Genomic DNA, 18,741 nt, shown 5'->3' on the forward strand with positions numbered 1-18,741 from the left:
CGAAGAAGTCTGTACACCTAGTCAGACTGTACAGCACTCACCTTTGTAGGAAAAAGATTGAGATCTATTTCTGTGATTAACAATCACTTTTTTCTTCTCTTTTGACATAAAGGGGACAGAAAACAAAAACAAAACAAACAAACAAACAAACAAAACTTGATAGTGAAGGGATCATAGGGAAGGAGAAGAAAGAAAAAGGAAAGGAGGGAAGACAGAATAGGTAGAGAGGAAATGGAGAAAACAAAAGAAAAAAGAAGGCAAGCAATGGGATGTGCTTTGGGAACAGTCTGGGGCTGCTCTGCCTCTTTTCCTGGGGTTTGTGTTTTGGAAGTCTGAGATTACATAAATCCTTTATTCCTTTGATCCTGGGGAGAAGGGCCACATGCATATCACAAAAGTGTAAGGAAGAACAAAGGACAGTCACCACAGAAGGACGCAGCTTCTGATGGTTCACAGAGGAGAAGTGGCAGCTCTCTCAATGCAATAGCAAGAAAGACATGGAACACAGGAGTCCTGGGAAGCAGTTCTATTCAGCAGAAAGGTCACCCTGTAACTGAAGGCTGCAAAGCCACACAAAAGGCAGCTACCTGCCTGAGCCAGGACTTGGAAGGGAGGGGGCTGGTGATGAATCACACAGCTCCTAAATATGGAGCCACTGGCTTTATTCATGACAAAGATGCCAGGGATGTGTTTAATATATACGAAGTTAGTAAACCTTTGCTTCAAGGGTTCATCTAAGGAACCCAGTGATGTATTTATTTATTCACATGTTTGTGTTGGTGTGTGCATGGGATGTGTCAGTGAGCAGGAGAATGGACACATGCAAGTGGTACATGCAGAGGCCAAAACAGGACTGAGGGTCTAAGTCCATTGCTCCCCACCTTGTTCCCTTGAGAAAAGGTCTCTTGCTGACCTGGACAGTGGTTGTTTTAAGGATAGCTGGCCAGTGAGCTATTGGAATCCTCTTGTCTCTGCCCTCCACCTTAAGGCTGGGGTACAAGTATCTACAGCCATGCCTAGTTCTGTGTGGGTGCTGGGGATTTGAACTCAGGTCCTCATGCTTGCACAGCAAGTCCTCTTATATACGAAGCAATCTCTCCAGTCTTGGTGCTTTCATTTTTAAATGGCGATGCTTAATGATAATTCAAAATGTTTCTTTTTAAAGAACATATTTTCCTACTTTGTAACAATTTTTTTAGGGACGTTAATTTGTGGGTTTTAGTTCATTTCATAAATCAGAACTGAGACCTCTTCTGTACTCAAAGGGCTCCTTTGAGAAATCTGGGGAGAAATCTGATTCTTTTCATTTAAACCTTTAGAAGAAACAGGCCATAAATGGGGGAAAGAGATCAATAGAATGAACTGATGACACAGTTTAAAACTTCAGTGACAAACGTTTTCTACTTCATACATACTCACAAGAAACAGTTACTACACCAAAGCTCTTGTGTGTTTATACATATAAATCTCTGATGAATTCTGCACATATATAAAATGAAAAATTGCATATTACATTGACACATGAGAGCAGAGGGTGGCAATAGAAAAATGAGAATTTGCTAGTATCTCCCTGGTATTAGTTTCATATTTGCTTATTGAGTCTACTGAGAATGTGTCCAGAGCTGAATATTTTTGCTGGGCCAAAGGGCCACAGCAGTGAAAAAGGCACAGAGAAATAATGGCATTCAGAGGAGAGGAGATAAATAAAGGGCCCATTATGATAAATACAGCAGGTGCCTTTAAGAATAAAAGCAACAAGGCTACTTAACCAAGCATGGGTAAAAGCTGAGGTTGGTCTAAGAGAAGAGTCCTGGGCCCGGGGACTCCACAGAGCTCAGGAAGGCTCAGGAAGCTACAGAGGCTTGATCATGAAGGGTCCAGAACGTGTTGCTCACATTGCACTGAAATTTTCACAGTGTGGGATCCAGCTGAGGAGTTTAAGTGGAGAAAATGCTCCAGTGTGGCCATAGTATTGTTGGGAATATATTGGTGAAGAATGAAGAGAAAGATGGGAAATTGCTGTCATCTTTAGGAAGTCAAATAACTGGGGCTGCCTAAGCTGCTGGGGATCTATGGGGGTGACCCTAGCTCAGACTCCTAGCAGTGGGGGATATGGAGCCTGAAGTGGCCACCTCCTATAGCCAGGTGGAACTTCCAGTGGAGAGTGGAGGACATCAACCCACATGCAAAACTTTCAGTCCAATCAATGACTGGCCCAACTTGAGTGGCATACCACAAGAGAGACCCCACCATTGACACTACTAATATTATTCTGCTATCCTTGCAGACTGTAGGTTAGCATAACAGTCATCTGAGTGGCTTCACACAGCAGCTGATGAAAACAGATGCAGAGACCCACAGCCAAACATTAGGCAGAATTTCGGGAGCCTTATGAAGAAAGGGAGGAAAGACTGAAAGAGCCAGAGACCATAAGAAAAACTTACACAGTCAACTAACCTGGACCCATAGGGGCTCACAGAGGCTGAACCACCAACTAGAGAGTATCTGTGGGATGGATCTAGGGCCCCCACACATATGTAACAGCTGTACAGCTTGGTCCTCATGTGGGACCTCTAACAGTAGGAGCAGGGGCTGCCTCTGGCTCTGTTGCCTGCCTTCAGATCCTTTTCTACTAACTGGACAGCCTTGTCCAGCCTCAATAAAAGAAGATGGGCCCGGTCCTACTTGATATGCCAAGGTGGGTTAATAACCATGGGAGGTCTCCCTTTTCTGAGAAGAAAGAAAGAGGAGCACAAGGAGAGGGGAACAGAAGGAAGGGGGGTAGAAGGGAAGGGAGGGGAGAGACTGGGAGGAGAGGTGGGGAGGTGAGAAGGAGGGACTGGGAGGAGAAGAGGGAGGAAAACTTCCTACAGGATCTTAACTCACTAATTAATTAATGAAAACAGTATACCTGAAGTCATCACAGATGGATGGGGGAGAAGACTGGATGAGGGTGGGGTGGGATGAGGTGGGATCAGGTCGAGGAGACAGAGGGAGAGACAACTGGAATAAGGGGTATCTCTGGGACAACCTAGAAACCTAGGGCAATGGAAACTCCCAGGAGCCTACGAGGGTGACTGTAGAGAGACTCCTAACAATGGGGGTACAGAACCTGAACGGGCCATCTCCTGTAACCATGCAAGACTTCTAATGGAGGGACTGGGATACAGCTATAAAAAACTACTACTGACAATTTGTCCTGCCCACAAAATATGCTGGGGTAAAGGCGGCAGAGAAATTGTGGAAGTGACCAACTAATGATTGATCTAGCTTAAGACCCATAACAGAGTGAGCTCACCCCTGACATTGCCTGGGTGGCCCAGGAACCAGAGCCTGGATAATGCAGAGACCAAGAATAGAACCAAACTCAACTGGCAGGAAAAAAAAGTCAATGAAATGAAATGATTCCTAATGATATTCTGCTACATTCATAGACTGGTGCTAGTCCAACTGTCATCAGAGAGGCTTCGCCTAGCAACTGATGAAAAGAGATGCAGAGACACAACCAAACATTAGCTTGAACTTGGGGGAATCATGCAGGCAAGGGGTAGGAAGGATTGTAGGAATCTGAGGGGTCAAGGACACCATAAGAAAACCCACAGAATCTACTAACCTGGGCCTACAGGAGCTCAGAGACTGAACCACCTACCAGGAAGCCTACATGACACTGATGTAGCTTGCTCTTCTGTGGGCTCCCGAACAGTGGGAGCAGTAGCTGTCTTTGACTCTATTGCCTGCTTTGGGACCCTTTCTTATTGGGTTGCCTTGTCTATCCTTAATAAGAGAGAGGTTCCTAGTCTTACTCCAACTTGGTATGCTGGTTGATATCCATAGGAGGCTTACCCTACTCTGAAGGAGGAGTGAATGGGAGGGAGTGTGGGAGTGAGGTACTGGGAGGGGAGGAGGGAGGAGAAACTGAGGTCAGGGTGAAAACAATCATAATAAATTGAAGTCAGAGCCCAGAGTTATGTTCTGTTTAGATGGGATCTTCAGGAAAAGGACAGGGACAAAGAGCATGTATCTGGAGCTGACAGAAGCATGAATTCAGTGATGTCGTTTAGCCTTCGAAAGAGGAGGAAGTGGACATGAATGCTTGTGAGAGAAAAACACTGATTAAGACAGCACAGCACACTAGGGCACACATTAACCCTCTTACCATGCAAAGCAAAGCATCTGCTCGAGCTGCCCAGAAGAAAAACCTTCCTGTAACATCGCATGAAGGACTAGCCCCAAGAGCTGGCCAAAACTTGTTCTCCAATTCTCCAATGTTTTCTGAATATATATATATATATATATATATGCCAATTTCTCAAGCAAGGTTATTACCCAATACAGTTTACTGTAACTGTTTCATGATGCAATAGTACATATATCTTATTTAATTAAAAATAAGTATTAAATTTGTAAGATATATATATATATATTTGTGTTTTATGGATGATGAGTGTATTCTATAATAAATATTCAATGTCTAAGGTTGCAGCTGTATGTGCATGTTTGTGTGTATGTGTACTCCTGGAAACTGAACTCAGGAAAGTATTCTACCACGGAGCTACATCTCTAACCCTACAAATGAGTATTTTTTTTCTCCTGGAAAAAGATGAAGAATAAAGTCATTTATCACAGCAAATATTTATCATAAAATAAAACTTGCTAATCAAATGTTTAATACTGCAAAAAGTAAAGTCTCATCTGTGTCTTCATGGTACCACTTCTGTGAGCTGCCCACACATCAGCAAAGACTCTGAGGCCTTCTCTCATGTAGATACCAATAGCAGCAGAAGTACTTTTGTAAAAACATTGTTATGCTATAAATATGGTCCTGACGCTTGATTTTCACACAAAATAGTTTCAGTGTCTGAAATTCCTAAATGTTAACTCTATCTTTTTAAATTTCTTATAATTTATTCATTTTATATCCCGATTGTAGCTCCCTCCCTCATCTCCTCCTGGTCTCATCCTCCTTCCCTTTTCCCCTTTATCCCCCTCCCCTAGTCCACAGAAAGGGGGAGCCTTCCTCCCTACCATCTGACTCTAGCCTATCAAGTCTCGTCAGGCCATTAGGTTCTCCAACGGTTAGATTCTGTCAAACCAAGCACTCATTGGTGTTTTATAAACACCTATGTCTCCAGAAGTAGGCTGCTCTGAGGGCAGAGGGCAGAGGGCTACTTCATCGTAATGTTTATAACTTTCAGAGACACTCAGAGGGAAGACTATGAACATGGTAACTGCTTCATAAATAAAGCGATAGGTATGACTCAGGCAGTTCTGCATCAATCTACAGACTTTACAAAGCCTCCCCCCTTACAGCAGTGAACACACTTCCCAAAGTGATGGCACAGGTGAAGGTGCTGCTTCAGGGACAGCTGGAAGAACAGTGCACACTGGAGTGAAGATGAGCAATTCTTTGCATACCTCGGCATGCATCATAGTCACAGGAAACTATTCAGTAGCCCTCTTTCAGTTGTCCTCATTGTATGAAAAGACTTTACATCCCACAGTAATGGAGCAACTTTCCCAGAACCTTTTCAGTGCCCAAGATCTAGATCCCTGCTTCAGAGTCTATTGTCATTCATGTTCGGACCTGTCTCTCCCAAGGGAAGGAGAAGAAGGAGAAGGAGAAGAAATGCAGAGTGACCCAAGACTTACTGGGAAGGAATTAAAGCAACTGGAAGTTCAAATTCCCAGAAAATTCTCCAGCAAGCTTGGCCTCTCACCTGCACAGAAGTGGCTGTTGACTAATTTCACTTCTCCACTTCAGTTCCTTAATATTTATGACATGAAATGGTTGTGAAATGTTCACCTATCTTCTTCTCTAGTAATAGAATGCCAGTAAAGAGAAGCTAACAATTAAAGCATGATTCAAAGCTCTGAAAAACTTAAATCATTCATTAGCTTGTATTGCACAGTATTAAAGTGCTAAGGCTTAGTATTTCTGAGGCTGAGACACAATGCTCTCATGTAGGTTCATACCTTCATAAGGACCATCTCACTTCCAAGAAAGATGGACATGAGTTAGCAAATAGAAGAGTAGAGACTGAAGGGTCGGGCTGGCTCAGAGGGTAAAGCTGACTGCTGCTAAGTCAGACAAGCTGAGTTAATTTCCCAAGACCCACATGCTGGAAGGGGAGAACTGACCTCTGTCCTCTGACTTTCATATGAGTGCCACAGTACGTTGCACTCATGGTATGTGACCCTCCACACATGTACAAATAAATACATGTAATATTGAAAAAATGTATAGGATAAAATAAAGGAATTTAATAACGACAAAGTTAAAAGGTATTAAAAACTCATGTCTCAAATCTAGAAGTTGGTAATCTTTCATATATAAATGTGACTTAACTTTTTATTATATTTTATGTATTTTGTGTGTGTTGCATGTGGGCATATGTGGAGGTCAGAGGAGAACATGTGGAATTGGTTCTCTCCTTCCACTATGTGGGTCCTAGGTGCTGAACAGAGGTCATGCAGCTTGGTAGCATGTGCCTTTACCTCTGGGCCATCTTGATGACCCTAAACATGATTTAAAAGGTGGGTCTTAAAAGGCAAATACCATTCCTAAGAACATCTTGGGATTTCCTTAGGTTTATATAATTTGTAGAAAAGCATGAATCATGAGTGAAAAATTACAAGGCAAGCTGGACACGACCTATGATTCCACTAACCAGCAATCTCTACCATGTGGCACACCAGCCTGTCTCAAGTTTAATTACAATTGATTTTTTTTTTTTTTGCTCCAAAGCATCATAAAATTTTCATGTTAATTGAATTTAATTATAATTTAATTATTTAAACATAGGAATACATTCTTCTTTATTAAATTTTTATTTTTTATATAATTACAGTTTATTTACTTTGTATCCCAGCTGTAAAACCCTCCCTCATTCCCTCCCAATCCTCCCCTCCCTCCCCCATCTCCTCCCTGTCCCTCTCTAAGTCCACTGATAGGGGAGGTCCAATCCAAGTAAGATGAACAAAATACTGCACATAGAGAAAGAATCATTTCACTTTAAATGGCAGCTCAGCTACCATCACATCCTGATTTCTTTAGCAATTCAGTTTGCCTTGATGTATGGTTTCTCCTCTGTAACATGATAATTCTTCACTTTGTATACCTTTGAAGTTATCTTACAGATTATTACTAGCATACAAAGGATTATGCTTTATTCTGGTAATTTTCAAACAAAATTGGTTTTGTTGTTTCTCTTTTCTCCCCCTGACACTTGGCCCTGCCCTGAATTGTTCTTTCCCTACTACCTTTCCTCAAACCACTCCCATTCCCTCTGTTGGTCTCCTATTCAGTTCCACAGTTTACACCTACTCTCATACTACCTTATTCTTATACATACAAACATTAAAAGTTAGGATCTGCCTGCAAGAGGGCACATGATTTTTGTCCTTCTGAGTCTGGGTCATCAAATACACAATGCCTTCCAGATCCATCTGTTTCCTGTTCATCAAAAAAAATTCTGTTCTTTTTTTTTATATATAACTGAGTAAAATTACATATGTGAGTATATTTCACGTTTTGGTGATCCATTCTTTAAAATGATGTGAAATAGCAAGCAAAACCTGTTAACTTAAAAAAAAATCTATGCATGAGGCAAACATATTTAAAAAGCTCTAACATAGATAAAGCTCTAAAGGACTAAGTCACACTAAATGCACAAAAGTAACATGTGGTGATCTCAGTTACATACTCTAATAGTTAAACAATGATTACCATCTCATCAGAAAATGTCATCTCATCAGAGATTCACAATGTATGGATTATGAATCCCTTCCTTCATCAAAGCTTTTTAAGGTTGTTGGTAATAACCAATGAATACAGGCAGCAACAAAGTAAAGAGTAATCACCTGCTACTTTCTTCTCCTCCTTCTTTGCTGTTCTCTTATAGTTCTGCCTCCCGGGTCTCCCATGGCTGCCAGGTTTTCAAAAGCAACTATACAGTAGTTGGTATGCAGGTCCTGATAAACTTTTAAGTCTCAAATCTTCAACGTTCTGTTGTGATCCTAATTATAGTGGATAATTATCAGGCTCAAAAGAGAAGAAAATTCTCAGGTATGACATAGTAGATAACTTGTATCATCAAAATCTCAACTTATGCTAGGTTTAACTCCACAATCTGATGAGTTTTCTTTATAGCCATTTTCTTCCAGTAGTATTATATGCTAAATCGCCGGTGTCTGTTTTCTTTATCAGTTCTTTTATCCACAAAATTGCCCCAAAAGACAGAAAATCTAAAAGAAAAGAAGCAAGAGACTGCAACAAGTACTGCACAAAGGACAGTCAGATGCCCAAACACTTGACTTTATTAGCCAATAAAGAAACGCAAACGAAGGCTATCAAAGGATGCTGTCGCTTACAATCTGGCTCTGGTGCAACAAGCAAGTCCCTGGCAGAGTACTGCCAACTAGAGGAGGATGAGCTCGTGGAACATTTTAAAAAGCTGTTTACCAGTACCCACTTAAGATGAATACAAGTATTCTGTAACCTCAGACTTGACACTTTCACTCTTAGATCAAAATCCAACAGAACTATGTGCCTAAACATTAACATATCACAATTGTTTAAAACTGTAATGCTTACAATAATTCAAACTGGAAGCTACCCACGCACCCATCAGCTGCAGAATGACTATCTAATGGTTTAGTCCACAATGGAATACTATATAACCATAAGAATAAGAATAGAACTATAACCACAACTATAACCACAAAGAGCTGTCTTATCAATGAAGGATGAGTGATAGGTAGATGAGATGAGAAACTATCCTATCTGAGTTCATTTGTATAAGATTCAGATACAGGAACAATGAACCCGTGGTGTTAGAACTCAGGTAAATGGGTTTACTAGGAGAAGTGGGCAATGGTGAACAGACAGATGTTAGAGGTATTGGTAGTAACTGGTTTCTTTAAAACAAGCAAACAAACTACAATATCAGCAAAACCGTCCTTTGTGTGATTATGTGCACCTGTGAATGCAGATGCCTGAAGAGGCCAGAAGAGCATCAGATACAGGCGGTTGTGAGCTCTCCAACCTGGGTGCTGAAAACCAAACTGAGGTCTTCTGGAAGAGCAGTAAACGTCCTTAACCAAGCCATCTCTCCAGCTCTGCTGTATGGTCTCTCGACTGGAGTGCCATCCACTTGAAATTTTAGTGTCAGCTCTCCTGTGTGTTTGACCTGCAGGTTACTCATCCCTACATTTTGAACCATTTCAGAATTTTCAATTAAGGATGCTCAGTCAGGGGAAAAAAAATCTATGAAAATAATCCCAAACCAAAAAAACCTTAATCTCAAACACTTGTACTCCTAAGCCTTTCAGACAAGGTACATTTAATCTACACAATTTTCCTTAGTATCTGCAGGCACTATAGGTATCGATATTGATGGATGTTTGTCCTCATATAAAGTGGGGTGAGATTTGAATATAACCTGTGCCTGTTCTTTCCCACACTTTAAATCACGTCTAGATGATCTAACATGTAATACAACACAAATGTTGGTAGCTGTTACACTGCACTGTTGAGGAATGACAAGAGGGCTAGGCATGCTCAATACAGATACAACTTCTTTCCAAGACTTTTGATCCTGCTGTGAAATCCACAAACGTGTAACCTATGACCATGGAAGGCCATCTGAACCTCAAGTAAACACTGAGCAGAACGGAAACCAATCCCTTCTCCCAAAGGATGCAACTGTCAGTGTTTTCCAGGTTTACGTTAGAGCTCACCATGTTTAAACTAATGTTCGTTATTCAGTCAATGGCTCTTTATACCATTTAATGCAGCAGCAAGGCAATTTAGATAAACATAGGGATTGCCTGTAAGGTGTATAACCAGAGTCTAAAAAAAAATGACTGTTAAGTATAAACAAAATAATGAAGACTAAATCCCAAAAATAGATAACAATGTCAAAATGAGAGCCTTATGTACTGAGGCTTACAGAATAAACAGGGCTTCTAGCCGATAGGCAGGACTCATTGCTCACAGAAAAGGCTTTGGGGCTTTGGCTATTAAGCCAACATTGAACAGAAGAGGGAAGAAAGCTAAGTGAAAGCAACAGCTAAGACAAGTGAAGAGCTAGAAGTGAAGGATGGCGGCACGTGCATAGAACTTTCTTTGCTGCCCACATAATGTTCACCATTCTCTCTAAAAGACAGTGTGAGAGTAGGAGGAATCCTTAACAAATCTGTCATCCTAAAAGAAAAAGAGGTAGAAGAAAGAAAGAAAGAAAAAAAAAAAAACTCCCGGAAGATTGAAGACTGACACACACACACACACACACACACACACACACACACACACACACAGCACTTGTCAATGGATATCCAGTGTGAGGATGCATCACCAGGCACTCCTGTAGCTATTCAAACATCACATCACAGAGTATATTAACAAACTAAGATGTGTAAATTACCAGGCACCCCAATCTGCCTAGACCTCTAAGATATGCACAATCCATCACTGACTGAAATGCAGTCATGCAGTGGGTGACTGAGCATATTTGTCATCTTATTTACATGTTTTTAATTTACAATGTTTTGCATATATATACAACTATGTAAAATAGACATCTGATTTATATGTATATACAAATGTTTGAATTTAGTACTGGTATGATCTAAGTTGTCATTTCCCAAACTGAAAATATATTTGAGAGATGGCAATAGGACATCCCATCCATTGGTCCTGGGGTTTGGGCTAGCTTTCAAAATGCTTTCTACCCAGTTGTTCAGTGTCCATCCAGCATCAGATTTGTAGGCACTAGGTCTCACTCACAGATGTACACACTGCTGGTTCCTTCTCTCTAAGGACACAGTGTGTGCTTTAGAGTTTACCTACTATCGCTCTGAGTTGGCCATCGATAAAGGAAACTGAAATCCAGAAGTTAAAAAGCAAAAGTAGCTACATGTGGGTAACAGGTCAGAGCCCCAAGACAAAATAGTCTTAAAAAATTTATACAGCAGACCAAGGTACATGAGTTTACAAAGTCTTTAGAACATGTACGCTGTATATCGTTGTGGCTCCTCACTCAAAATACGGCGTAAAATGTTTAATAATAATAAAAAAACAAGTATCACACTTCTCACTCATGACTCCCCTCAACCCCCCCCCAAAGAAAAAAACAGATTGTGGTGTCTGTTCTTTCTATGTATTTACATGTGTGGCACAGGAAAGCAAAATATAAATCACAACCTTGAGACTATAGTTCAAAAGCCCCTGTACTTTAGGCAAATGCAGCAATAGATGTTTTCTAACTCATAATAAAAAATAAACAGAAAAACATAAAGCCACAGAAGTCAGAGTCCTCATCAATTCTTGAAAATAGAGGTTTTAAACTTGATATTATTTTAAGATTTTCATTTTTAGACAGTTTCACACACTAAAAAGTTTGTGAATCTGGCACTTATTGCTAGATCTTATTAAAAATTAATTTTTCTATTGGAAAAAAATCCATCCATCTCTGCAGATGTCGTCTTTAAGAAAACCCTTGACTGGATACCTCCCAACTACATTTACTCCTGACGCGTCAGCTGTTGCATTCAAAACACAAATGGCACCAAGTACATAACGAGTCTAAAACCCTTTCAATTAAGGGAGCTTCTAAACGTCTTAGCTGCTTTTTTAATAAAGGGAGATCTTTCCAAATCTTGTAAGAATGTAATGATCCTGTCTTCCTCCTCCCACCCCTGATCTTCAACTTTATGCTTTAGAATATAGCAGATTTTGACCTTGTTTGTCCTAAAGTCTCAGATGCATATCCCCTGCTGGCCAAACTCCCAAGGTCACATATTTCCTTCGTGACACCCTTAAGAATTGATTAGTGTTCATTGTCAACATTCTATTTGTTTTGCATCCAGCAATCTCAAGTCAGTGTTAAGCCACTCGGCACTGCAGTCTGGCCAGCCTGCATAAATCGCCTGCTCCCTTTCACACCGGTCCATGAAAATAAAGAGACTGCATGCAGACGGAGCATGAAAATAAAGCCAGCACTTCCTTGGAGTCTGTCCGCTCGCGTAGCAGTGCGGTGTATTTCAATTAACATCCAACCCTCTCAGACAGTGGTACTTCACTATCTGTGAGAGTCTGCCTTTTAGAATTTAATACTCAGACAGCCATTTTGCAAAAACACAGCAGGTCCACGATATAAGGGCTGTTCCACAGAAACAGCCAGGGGATGATAAAGCCGTTGGAAACGCTGCATTATTGCAACAGCTGTGCCATCCATCAAACGATTATCATCTACTATTTTTCTGAAGCTCTTCAAAATAGGATTTAACACTAACCACCGTGGCTGTCTGTAATTTTACAAACTCCATAGTATTTCATCTTTTAGAAAACAATTTCCTTTCCCATGCCATGATTCAAATATGAAAACTCCAAGCAAAAGAGTATATCAACTGGTTTGAACTGACACAGATATCTGAGACAATAGATTCCCCCCACACACGTACACACATACCCACCAAACCAGTCCCTCTACAAGTTATTTCCAACCTTACAAAATTAACCTGGTATAAAAGATAAACACACAGAAGCATCTCCGGAAAGACCTCGGAATCTCATTGCCCTCAGGTGCCTTGACAACTCATGGCACAAATGATTGATTTTCTGTCAGGTTCAGCACAGGGATGAAAGCATCAGAAGAAGCAACGCAGAGCAGGCAGACACAAGTTAACATTTTCAGCTCCTAGCCACAACGGCACAACAATGGGAACTTACATAGGACACCCGTACTCGCCGGCGACGTACCAGCCCGCAGCACTGCATGAAGAGGGGGCAGGACGCGGTCAGAGCGCGGCTTCACCAAGCTGCACCGGGCCTCGTCTTGCTGTCACGGCCACTGTCCATTTCTTCCCACCTTCCACTCCCAGGTAAGAGTCATGGGCAAATCAACACTTAGCTGCTGCCTCTAGGTAGTTTTTACAGACACTGCTGTTTCTGCAGGCATGCCAAAACTTTGTTCTCTCTGACTGCCTTTTAAAATTTTTTCCTTACAGGTAATTTGAGCTCTTCTTTAAGGGGTCTGCCTACTGGCAACAACCTAGAAAAGGTAGCATTTCTCTTCTCGAAGGATCGCTTGCTAATGTGGAGTTTTGGCTGTTCAGATCATCAGGGTTTGTGAGCAAGGCTTTTACAGTAGCCATGCTCAACTCCGGAGATTTTTCCAACCTCAGAGCCTTGCATTTCACAGGCTGCAGTATGCTGCTTCAGAAGGGAGGAGGCCTACCCTGGCTGCTGTTTATGTGACTGTTTCTGAGAACAACGCTGCTCCTGCGCTGCTTGGCTGTTACATCGCCCTCCTCGCTACGCACAGACTGGTAACAGCATCCTTGATTCACTGGTACCTCTGTAACATTTTGAGCATATCTGATTTGCTCTCTCTCCCTCCTCCCCTTCCACTGACAAATGAGTGAGTCTAGACTTTAATTCACTGTGGATTCTTAGGACTGAAGAGCCACCCTCTACACTGAGAGGCGCTTTGTCCTGCAGTATGTATTTCAAAGGAATTGTAAGGAAGATTGCTGGAGTAGCCTCAGGACCTGACTCACTCAGCCACTGCAGCTGTACAGGTTTTTGTTGTTGTTGTTGTTGTTTTTGTTTTGTTTTGTTTTTCTTCTGCTTGCTGCCAAAGACCCATTTTCTACATCGAAGCATGTTAAATAAACACAGCTCTGGCTGTGACTCTAATGGGATCAGAGTCAGACCTAATTAATTGGTTAAGTAATATATCATCTATGATTTAGACACAATAAGCCAAATGTTCCATAAGCCTGAGAGCTTACAAGTCAACACTCCATGTAAACTATCATTTATACCATTCCCCCAAGCTTTCTGAAAGAGAGAAGATCTTTACATTCTTTGTCTGAGACCTTGTACATATCACACCATGAAAGATGAATCATTAAGGCACTGGGGACTCGGCTATTAATTTGGATGATATCAACCATGCTAATAAGCAATGATTCATATAACCTTTTAGCACACCGCACATATTGATCCAGATTTGCCCCACCCCAAGTCATTCCACATGAGTTAAGAAGTTACTTTAATTAATTTCACACCATAGTCTAAGCTCAACAACCACCATAATGTTCTTTTGGCCCTTGGAAAATGAGAGCTTACTAATTCTCAAGGTTTTGACCATGTTTTCTCTAGAGCCTGGGTAACAATCTTGTATTGCTCTTGTTATTCATCTTAGAGATGACTGAGAACTGGAAGATACCATTGCATTAATTTAGACTTCATATATGATGGCAGAGGAACTGAGGCCCCAAGTGGTTAGTGTTTGGTAATATAGCAGTAGTGATAATTAACAGCCAGGACTTTACACAGTCCCCCAAATTCTCTGGGTTTATCACACGCTAATCATCAATGTTTTTGAAGGATCAAGTGGAAAAATATGACAATATAGAGCAGTGATTCTCAACTGTCCTAATACTGTAGCCCTTTAATACAATTCCTTATGTTGCTACTTCATAATGGTAATTTTTCTTCTGTTGTGACTCATAAGTGTCTGTTATGCTGTATATCTAACATGTGGCCCTATAAATGGGTTGTTCACCCCCCTCAAAAGGAGTCATGATGCTCAATTGAGAGGCACTGATATAGTTTTGATTAAGTCACAGGCATTTCTAAATTAAATTGAAATTAACTTAAAATTAAGTCTTAAGAAGACTGACATATTTTGGAGTAACCAAGATATATTACTAATACACAAGGATTTAAGTTTGATTTTTTTGAAAAATAAAACTTTAGTAAGAAGTATAGCAATATAATAAAACATAAAATTCAAGATTTTTTATTAAAATTTTATGCAATATATTTTGATCATTTTCTTTTTGAGAGAGAGTATGAAGTTGGATGGACAGAAAGGTGGGAGGGATCAAGGTGTTTTTAAAAAGCTCCTTTATCTCACATTACATAAAACAAAGAATAAAAATGAAGTCCAAGTTAGAATAAAATGAGAATGCTGGTGGAAAGTGTCATCTCTTCTTGGATTCAGAATTTGATTCTTGATTCACTTAACTTTTTATTAAGTATGATATTTTTAAACACAATATGAGATTCTCCAGCTCATTAGAGATTCCACCCACACTGCCATTCAAGAACCCAAGGACAGAAGCTGAGCCCTCTATTGGGGTCTGCCAACATTTGCTGGGACCTTCTATCTTCTTGCTGCTAGGCTCACGTGCTGACGTGGATAGGGAAAAACAAACTGTATTTTATTTATGACTTTTTTTTCTTTTTAACAGGGACTCCATGTGCCCATTGTCCTTTAAGTGTTGACATAAGGCAGGTGCCACCAACCCAGGCAGGATCTTCCAACACAACAGAGGGAACAGGAATGCAGTGAGGAGGGGACGTGGGAACAGCAGGCAAACTTCTAAGGAAGCCTCAAAGGTATTCCAGGCTTCCTCAAGTCAGGGATAGGTGGGCTCCTTCTACAGGATAAGCGGAGCTGCGGCCAGGGCGCACTGAGCAGAGGGAGAATGCCAGGTGAGCAGGCAGTAAACACAGCATAGAAACTCGCAGGAGACTAGATACATCTGCTTACATAGAATACATAAGCAAAAAATGCGTGCATGAGACATGAAGACAACATAGATACACCCAAGGTATGTTTGGGGGCTTGTGTCTTTATTTCCTGCCTTGGATTGTCCTGTACTTGCTCACGTGCCCCTCCCTGTGTACATGTGTGCATACACCACCTATGTACGGGTGCCGCAGAAGCCAGAAGCAGGTGTTGGGACTCCTTGGAACTGGAAGTACAGGCAGTTGTGAGCGACACCGACACAGGAACTAGGAGCCCAACTCCTTTTTTCGGGGGAAAGCGGCAAGCGCTCTTAACCTCTGAGACGCCTCTCCGCCCACTGGGCTTTTCTGAAACAGGGTCACACACCACACCGGATATCCTCAGGTTTACTGTGCACTGTGCAGAAAGGATGATGTTGAATCCCTAATCCTCCTGTCTCTACGTCACAAGTGCTGGGGATACAGGTATACTTCACCACGCCTGGTTCATAGTCTTCAAATGAAACTTAGTTCTCCCACAAATTCAGTCCTTTTCTATGTGTACATTTTTAGCACCGAGCATAGAAAATAGAAAAGGAGATGTGAATTCACATTTGGACCTTTATTATTCATTTATCCTGTCATCCATAATAACTGGAATAAACATAGACGCTTGTACTAAAACAAATACTCCAGCTTCCTTTCCAGCTGAGGGTTGGGTACATGACTAGCTGCTGGCCAATAAGAAAGAACAAAATGGCATGTGCCAACCCCACAGGTGTCCTCAGAGAGACTGGACCTGGTCTTCCTCTTGTCCTTTCCTCTCTCCTGCTGTCCTAAGGTAGATATACTGCCGAAGGAATGCAGAAAATCCTGCTGTACATTCAGAAAACACAGCAACAAGTTCTAGCCTCTCATTGAGAGCTGTGCTATCAGTTGAAAGTGGCCTGTCATGGCACCACAATATGAAAAGAAACATGCCCTCAGATTGCTTAAGCTACTGTTACTTTTACCCCAGTTAAAGAAATGAAATCTCTGTTTTAAAAATATCTCTGAGTATTCCTTTTGGAGTGAATCATTAATTCAAAGTATCCTAGAAAGAATATGGTGAGGCAGGAACTGATGGGGCAGAGAAGTGGGGGAAAAGCACAGGCCATGTGTCCAGTCTCAGCCAGACTAGTGTCCCAAACTCTGAAGGAGATTTCAGGCTTTACCTAGCAGGGCAGGAAAACTACTGGACCATTAAAATGTGAAAATAACTGTTATTTTTATTAGCAAGTAGGAAAAACAAGCTTCTTCAGCTAATTTGATCTAAAACTACTAGACAATTCTCCAAAACCGGAAAGGAATTTGAAGCTGCTGGGCTTACTTATTGGCAATTAATGTCCAACTCCAAAGTAATCAAATCAAATGTAGTTAATAAAATAGATGATGTTTTACTGAATGGTTCATTGAGGTATTTTGTAATAATATATAGTATATTTAAATTAAAACATTGTAAAGTGATAACAAAGGAAGGATGGTAGAAGTCACCACAAAGAACCAAAGATACATATATGTGAAGTCAATGACAAGCATTTTAAATCTAAGAAGTTCATTCCTGAGTATGGCTTATGAAATGTGGGGATTCTCTCTTTACTGCTCATGTTGTGTGTTACTCCTAGTGAGGAAAGAGAAAGTACACAGCAATTGAGACAGTGCATCTCCTCAGAAGAGAATGACCCTGGAGACAGCTGTGGAAGATCTCACAGCAGCTGGAGAGTCTGGAAAGGGGGCAGAAGAGAGGCATTGAACACTGGATCTTAGCTACTCAGAGAAGTCCTGGCATGGAGGTCTGGGAGCTGACCCGGACACCTGAGTTTGAATTCTGAGCCCTCACACCATGCTTTGCCACGGCGATGCCCAGTCTAAGAGTAGGGTACAATGAGCAGAAACAGAGAGAGGTCAGTCCTAGGGGCTTGCTGTTTAGAGAGTCTAGCCAAACTCATGAACACTGGCTTCAGTGAAAAACCCTGTTTCAAAAAAAATACAGCGGAAAAGCTAGAGAAATACACGGAACGTTGACCTCTGGCCCCCACGTGTGCATACACGGGTGAGCACAGCCACATACATATCTGTGTAGGCAAGCATATACCACACATACTCACACAAACTCTCTACCATGCTACTGCACAGCAGAGTGACCACAGATAACTATTATAGCATATTTTAAAATTTTGCTACTCTGGATGTTTTCATCAAAGACAAATGAGAAATGTACAATGAGACAGTTAAGTTTTAACTTAATTCAACTACCATGAAAGATTCACATATATCAAAACATTTGCCAGCTCTAACATGCATGAGTGTCCGTGTATTTTTTACATTTATTTTGTGCACAGATGGGCATGCATATGCTTCAGATCGTGTGCAGAAGTCCAAGGACAGCTTGCAAGGGTCACATCTGACCTCCTGCCACTTGGGTCCCGGGATGGAACTTAGGTCATCGGGCATGGTGGTAAAAAGTCTTGACCTGCTGAGTCATCTTGTCAGCATAACTTTCTATAATTCTATACATCAGTTAAAAACAAGTTTAATTTTAAAATGCCCAAAGTCTCCACAATCTTGACATACTTTCTAGAATGGAATGGAAGGTTTCTCACCAGCAGTAACTCTGCTTGGCTGTTACAGTCTTTTTAGTAGCTAAGGTTTCCCAAAGCCTGCCTCTAGCCCCAGAGTCATGATAGTCCCCATATTCCTTTCACACTCATCCATCACAGTACAGATACACATATTCAGAGCCTAGAGCACTTAAGTACACCAAAAAAACCACTCCCTTACTTTCCATAAACACAAAAACAGTAACAACATAAAACCAGAGACAACAGCAACAAACCAACTCTCCTGAGTCATTTTCACCTGAGTGTTATTGGGCATGCACAGGAGTCTGTCAGGTGCTGGTCACAAAACAGAAAATACAGTCAAGATCTTTAAACATAGGGAGTTCAAGGTCCAGGGGTCCATTTGAATCCATTAGTCACACAAACTTATCCTTTTTAGAAACTAGGACGTTAGTTGGATGAAAGCACAAAATGTGATGAAAATATAGAGCAGGTAGACATTTGAAATTGCTAAAAGCAGAAAAGGCATTTCTGGGAAGTGCTCTTTGAGCTGAGGCTGCCAGGTGGGAAGGAGTTAAGATGGGAATGCAGGGGAAGGGAGGGAAGGAAAGGGGAGGG

General features: G+C 41.2%; 1 protein-coding gene and 1 long non-coding RNA gene across 6 annotated transcripts in view; one reads left to right on the plus strand and one right to left on the minus strand.

Moving 5' to 3' along the window:
• Cacnb2 (calcium voltage-gated channel auxiliary subunit beta 2) overlaps positions 1–18,741 on the minus strand; it is a 376,658-nt gene that overhangs the window by 226,051 nt on the left and 131,866 nt on the right. The window contains exon 1 of one of the 5 annotated variants that reach the window (XM_055593777.1): positions 12,731–12,882. The exons of the other annotated variants lie outside the window; for them this stretch is intronic. Coding sequence (XP_055449752.1) covers positions 12,731–12,778 — 48 coding nt within the window. The 5' untranslated portion in view covers positions 12,779–12,882. Of the gene's footprint in view, positions 1–12,730; positions 12,883–18,741 lie in introns of those variants that run through there. 5 annotated transcript variants of the gene reach the window in all.
• LOC129666597 (uncharacterized) lies at positions 12,820–13,698 on the plus strand. The gene is made up of 3 exons (XR_008718609.1): positions 12,820–12,882; positions 13,009–13,329; positions 13,457–13,698. It is a non-coding gene; the product is annotated as an uncharacterized LOC129666597 (long non-coding RNA).

The sequence above is a fragment of the Psammomys obesus genome, unplaced genomic scaffold, assembly GCF_907164565.1.
Source record: "Psammomys obesus unplaced genomic scaffold, mPsaObe1.curated_primary_1811, whole genome shotgun sequence".
NCBI classification, from domain to species: Eukaryota; Metazoa; Chordata; class Mammalia; order Rodentia; family Muridae; genus Psammomys; species Psammomys obesus.